At 61.5% G+C, this 6106-nt stretch overlaps 1 protein-coding gene across 1 annotated transcript in view; it reads left to right on the top strand.

The window, feature by feature from the left end:
* Positions 1 to 6106, top strand: part of UBE2O (ubiquitin conjugating enzyme E2O) — a 17793-nt gene that overhangs the window by 10325 nt on the left and 1362 nt on the right. The window contains exons 10-18 of the mRNA XM_015559215.1: positions 5 to 224; positions 843 to 997; positions 1246 to 1358; positions 1447 to 1575; positions 2176 to 2265; positions 3005 to 3701; positions 3982 to 4118; positions 5643 to 5846; positions 5933 to 5999. Coding sequence (XP_015414701.1) covers positions 5 to 224; positions 843 to 997; positions 1246 to 1358; positions 1447 to 1575; positions 2176 to 2265; positions 3005 to 3701; positions 3982 to 4118; positions 5643 to 5846; positions 5933 to 5999 — 1812 coding nt within the window. The remainder of the gene's footprint in view (positions 1 to 4; positions 225 to 842; positions 998 to 1245; positions 1359 to 1446; positions 1576 to 2175; positions 2266 to 3004; positions 3702 to 3981; positions 4119 to 5642; positions 5847 to 5932; positions 6000 to 6106) is intronic.

Below are 6106 nucleotides of genomic sequence, written 5' to 3'. Positions count from 1 at the left end.
GGAGACGACAGGCTGCACTCCGCCAAGCAGGACGCCGACGACGAGGCTGCTGAGGACACGGACGACACCAGCTCGGTCACCTCCTCCGCCAGCTCCACCACCTCCTCCCAGAGCGGCAGTGGCACGAATCGCAAAAAGAGCATCCCCTTGTCTATCAAGAACTTAAAGCGAAAACACAAGAGGAAGAAGAATAAAATCACCCGTGACTTCAAGCCGGGCGACAGGTACATCCAAAGGGCAGGGCCCCCTCCCTCCTGGCTGAGTGTCCAGCCTGGGACCATCCCCTTAACCCCCCATGTGCACACTCGGGCTCACACACAGCGTCTGCAACCCTATAAAGCAAGGGTGCGGACCCTTTTCCCTGCCAAGGGCAACTTGAATACTTATGACATCATCCAAGGGCCTTAATTACCAACTTAAAGATCAGCTGCTGCATTTGGTCAAACATTTAATTAACTCACCCTAACGCCTCGGCAGGGCCAGACCGAATGGTTTCCTGGGCCTTATATGACCCTCGAGCCGAATGTCCCCCACCCCTGCTGTAGAGGCTCGTGGTCCCCAGCTGAGATGATGTCGGTGCCTGGGGTTGGCCCGGGTGGGAAGGGGAGATCTGAGAGTAAGAGGGTGGGGTGGCGGCCTTGACCATTCACTTGAGCTCTCCAAACGGGATGTTCTCAGGGAGGTCATAGGCCATGGAGGCTCTAGGTGAGCACCCGCTGGCCTGCCCTGCTTGTCTGAATGAAGTTCCAGGCCACCAAGCCCACAAGGGAGAGGGAGGGCGGAAGGGTGCCTGCCCTTTCTCCAAGGCCTTTGGGTGGCCTGGCTCACTGGCCCCACTGCAGGGTGGCGGTGGAGGTGGTGACCACGATGACCTCAGCAGACGTGATGTGGCAGGACGGCTCCGTGGAGTGCAACATCCGCTCCAACGACCTCTTCCCGGTGCACCACCTGGACAACAACGAGTTCTGCCCCGGGGACTTCGTGGTGGACAAGCGAGGTAGTGCCGGCTCCAGGCGGCCATTCCTTCTCAGGGCCTGGGAAACGGGCAAGCGGGCGCAGGTCAGGAGACTCCCCTGTGAGAGTGGCTGCTCTTTGGAGGACTCGGGGAGCCTTCTCCGACTTCTCTTGACCGAGCCAGGGAACACGTGGGCTCTGGGCCCTGCTGGGCTTGACACGTAGTGGGTGGATGAGGGTAGGAGGTGACACCACCCAGGCTCCTGAGTCGTGTGCTCTCTGGTTCCCTAGTCCAGAGCTGCCCAGACCCCGCTGTCTACGGTGTGGTGCAGTCTGGGGACCACGTGGGCCGCACCTGCGTGGTGAAGTGGTTCAAGCTGCGGCCGAGTGGGGACGACGTGGAGGTGAGTGTGCAGACCTGCGTCCTCCTCGGGGGGCTCTGGTGGGCTGGGCGCAGGGCCCTGGGCTCACGAAAACCCACCCTGTGCCCAGCTGATTGGTGAAGAGGAAGACGTGAGCGTTTATGACATCGCTGACCACCCTGACTTCCGGTTCCGCACAACCGACATCGTCATCCGCATCGGCAACACTGAGGACGGAGTTCCTCCCAAGGAGGATGAGGTATGCACCCCAAGTTCAATCTCCCATAGCTGTGCCTCCTGTGCAGCAGCTGCAGTGCCTGGTGGTGCCACCAGGTGGCTCTGGGAGACCAGACCTCCAGTCCTCTGGCTCATCCCAAGCTGCCCCTCCACCCCCGCACCGGCACCAGGAGCGCCTGCCCCCACCTGTCAGGTCGCTAGGGAAGCCCTCTCCTTGTCCTGAGCGCGGGAGCCTGATGAGCGCTGCAGGAACCCCGGCCCGGCTGGGAGGTGGCATCCGAGCTGGGCCTTGGAGAACAGGTGGGATGGTGGGTATGGTCGGGCAGGAGGGGCAAAAGGCCTGAGGCTGGAAGCCATCTGGGAAGGACAGGACGCCTGGGAGACCGGCATGCTGCGAGAGGGAGGGGGCGGCTGGGGTGTGCTTGGCAGGGCACGTTGGAGGTGTTTGAGCAAGAGGGCCCCGTGCTTGAGCTGCTCACTGGCCTCTTCCAGATGGTGCCCACTTCCCTCCTACTTTTACGGCCTCACCCTTGCCACCCACTGCTGGCACTCCCTTTCAGAGGTGCTGGCCTCGCCCCTCCTGTAGGGCTGCACCCTTGACCCTGCCCCTTTTGCCCAGCAGCCATCGGTTGGCCAGGTGGCCCGTGTGGACGTCAGCAGCAAGGTGGAGGTGGTGTGGGCCGACAACTCCAAGACCATCATCCTGCCCCAGGTACGGCCCTGCCAGGCCCAGACCGCTCAGCTGCGGCGGCGGGGCTGGAAGCCTGGCCTGCCCTCTCCGCTCAGGGACCAGGGGCTAGGCCTTCATCCTCCTGGTGAGGCGTTTCCTTGTGGGTAACAGTTCCACGGGAAGCTTGAGAGGGAGGGCAGCATTACTCGCCCAGCTCTGTGGTCTCACCCCACCTGGCAGCCCCCAGGTGCATGTAGACGTCACAGACCTCCCTGATGGGCCTGGGTCCCCATCTCCCTGTGCTGAGAAGATGCAGGTTCCTTCCTGAGGGTGGCAGGGAAACCTTCCCAGAACTAAGGAAGAAGAGCCACCTGGCCCAGCACCTGCTGGGGTTCTGAGCTCAGCGCTGTTCTCGGTGCCATTCCTTCACCTCCTTGGTCAAGCCGTCCTCAGGCCCAGCTCTCCCCTCCTTCCGGGCTGGGAACACATGTGACCCAGGCCAGCTGTCCCGGATGCCCCTTCCTCCGGCATGTTCCCAGCTCCCAGTGTAGCCACACAGCCTGGGGCCCGAGTCCTCTGGGGGTGGGGCTGACTGAGCCCACAGTGGGAGGAGCAGTCTATTGGCTGGGGCTCCAGTTGCTGTTGCTGGGATGGAGCAGGTAAAGGCACCTCCCCTAGCACAGAGCGACCTGCAGAGTCCAGCGTAGGAAGGGGACGGGTGGAGCGGGCGGCCACGGCCCCTGGTGCCGGCAGAGCTCTCAGAGGTGCCGTCTGTTCCCAGCACCTGTACAACATCGAGTCTGAGATCGAGGAGTCGGACTACGACTCAGTGGAAGGCAGCACCAGTGGGGCCTCCTCCGATGAGTGGGAGGACGACAGTGACAGCTGGGAGACGGACAATGGGCTGGTGGAAGACGAGCACCCCAAGATAGAAGAGCCTCCCATCCCACCCACCGAACAGCCGGCAGCCCCCGAGGAGGACAAGGGCGTGGTGATCAGCGAAGAGGCTGCCACAGCCGCCATTCAGGGGGCTGTGGCCATGGCCGCCCCGGTGGCCGGGCTGATAGAGAAGGCCGGCAAGGACGGGCCCCCCAAGAGCTTCCGGGAGCTGAAGGAAGCCATCAAGATCCTGGAGAGCCTCAAGAACATGACGGTGGAGCAGCTGCTGACGGGCTCCCCCACCTCCCCGACGGCGGAGCCCGAGAAGCCCACGCGGGAGAAGAAGTTTCTGGACGACATCAAGAAGCTGCAGGAAAACCTCAAGAAGACCCTGGACAACGTGGCCATCGCGGAGGAGGAGAAGATGGAGGCCCTGCCGGACACCGAGCGCAAGGAGGACAAGCCCGAGGCGCAGTCTCCCATGAAGGCCGAGTGGCCCAGCGAGACGCCGGTGCTCTGCCAGCAGTGCGGCGGCAAGCCTGGCGTCACCTTCACCAGCGCCAAGGGCGAGGTCTTCTCGGTGCTGGAGTGCGCGCCCTGTGAGTTCCCCCTTTGGTGTTTGCAGGTCTGGGGCAGAGCCTAGTCCCCACCCAGCCCCTCTGCTGCTCCAGGGCCCGGGGGACAGACACTTCCCTGTGTGGCCACTGGTCCTGGTGGGAGGAGAGACGGGAGGGGAGGCGGGAGAGTGGGGGGGGGCGGAGAGAGTGGGGACGGACGGTGGGCTGCTCACCTGTCTGAGGAGCACACACGGCAGCTGCCCTTCTAGATGGGGTGCTCAGGCCTCGCATCAGGGGTTGCACGGTCTCTTTGCCTCTCTAGCGAATCACTCTTTTAAGAAAATTGAGTTCCAGCCCCCAGAGGCCAAGAAGTTCTTCAGCGCAGTGCGCAAGGAGATGGCGCTGCTGGCCACCTCGCTGCCCGACGGCATTGCAGTCAAGACTTTCGAGGACAGGATGGCAAGTAGCCCGTGGGCGGTGTGGGCCCTGGCCTTCGGGCCTGATGGCACTGAGGCCACCCACACCTGTGATAAGGCGGGAAGCAGGCTCAGTCAGGTCGGGGCAAAGTCCAACCAGGTGGCTCTTCTCTCCTCCCTCTGTGTTAAAGTTCGTCTTAAATTATATCATTGTTACCCGAGTCCCGTCTTCTTTTTTTTTAAGCATATCTTCATTGACCTCAGGAAGGGAGAGGGAGAGAGAGACAGAAACATAACTGATGAGAGAGAACTATTGACCGGCTGTCTCCCGCACGCCCCCACTAGGGACCGAGCCTGAAACCGGAAGTGCCCCCGACCAGAATCGAACCTGGGACCCTTCAGTCCTCAGGCCAACGCTCTATCCACTGAGCCACACAAGCCAGGGCCCAGACTTCCTTCTGAAAACATTAGCCCATTGCAGAAAGAGCTGAGGTTGCCTTTGGCCACTCCCCACCCGGCCCTCCGGGGTCCTGACTTGAGGAGTTCGGTGCATTTCCTTTCGGACGATGTTTCTTGTTTTTACATTCTCATGCACCATCATAAACACAAGCTGTTTTGTGCGATCTGTTTTACATAAACAGCGTGGCGTTGTGCACAGCACCTGTAACTTGCTTTTCTCGCTTAGCAGGGTCATTTCGAGACCTACGCAGGTTCATATTGGTCTAGTCCCTCCCTTTTTAGCCACAGAGTAGCCTTCATGTGACATCACACGCTCCTCTCTGCCCTGGTGGCGGGGCCTGGGGTTTGAGTCATGCTGCCTGCTGTGTCATTGCTTCCTCCTTTATTCCAGGAAGGGCAAGACCCTCCCTGCTCCCCCCTGTCTTACTCAGCAGACCTCTGCTGGGCCCTCTGTGTGCCAGGCGCCCTGAGACATGAGCTGGAGTCTGACCGAGGCCCCAGCTCGGCCCAAAAGAGAGACCACAGAGGGTGCTGTTCAGGGGGGGCTTGGTTCTTGGCTCTCAGGAAACATCTTTTTGAAAATTCCAACCTCTGCTGAGGGAGAAGGGAATAGTATTTCTTTGTTGTTGTTTTGTTCTGTTTTTTCCCAAATCTCCCTCAGAGGGGAAGGGACGCAGTGCAGGAACCTGAGGCCCACGGTGGCCCCGAGAGAGCACTCATGGTCCGTCCCTCACCAGCAGGGCCACGGACCCAGACCTCGGTGTCTGTGTGGCTCTCCCCACATGTCCTCCTGGAGTTCCCATCCCCGTCCCTCTGGCCCCCGCCATCCGCGGCGCTCCTTCACCCTGATGGTTGTCAGTGTTCTTGCCTTGTTGGGCCTGGGTCAGGGCCGGTGTTTGCGGAAGCCTTCTGAAATCATGGTTAAAGAGAAGTAAAACCTGGAAAATTCCCTTTATGCCAGGAGCTAAAAGACACTGGGTGGGTCTGTACAGAGGGTTTGCATTGGCGTCTCGCCGCCGGCCTTGGGGAGTCGCAGGTGCTGCTCTGCCCGCACGCGCTCTGGAGACCCATGTGCAGAGCCCCTGCCAGCCACGCCTCCCTCCTCTAGGACCTCTTCTCAGCCCTGATCAAGGGCCCCACTCGCACCCCCTATGAGGACGGCCTCTACCTGTTTGACATCCAGCTCCCCAACATCTACCCGGCCGTGCCCCCCCACTTCTGCTACCTCTCCCAGTGCAGTGGCCGTCTGAACCCCAACCTGTATGACAATGGGAAGGTGTGTGTCAGCCTCCTGGGCACCTGGATCGGAAAGGTCAGTACCATGCCAGCACCCGTCGGGATGGGGGACAGGCCGTCGGAGGGGTGTCTGGGACAGAGGTGACCGTCCGTGTGTTTCAGGGGACAGAGAGGTGGACGAGCAAATCCAGCCTTCTCCAGGTGCTCATCTCCATCCAAGGTACCGTGGCTGGGGCTCCGGTGGTGATGGGCGGGCTGGAGGGCACGGCGCTGGCCGCCCGCTCGGGGATTGAGGTCTGCCGGTCCTGACGGGCTTCCCCCTGGCAGGGCTGATCC

This window comes from Myotis davidii, unplaced genomic scaffold (genome assembly GCF_000327345.1).
Source record: "Myotis davidii unplaced genomic scaffold, ASM32734v1 scaffold274, whole genome shotgun sequence".
NCBI lineage: Eukaryota > Metazoa > Chordata > Mammalia > Chiroptera > Vespertilionidae > Myotis > Myotis davidii.
Note: the sequence above shows the minus strand (reverse complement) of the source record. Positions and strands in the feature narration are given on the sequence as shown.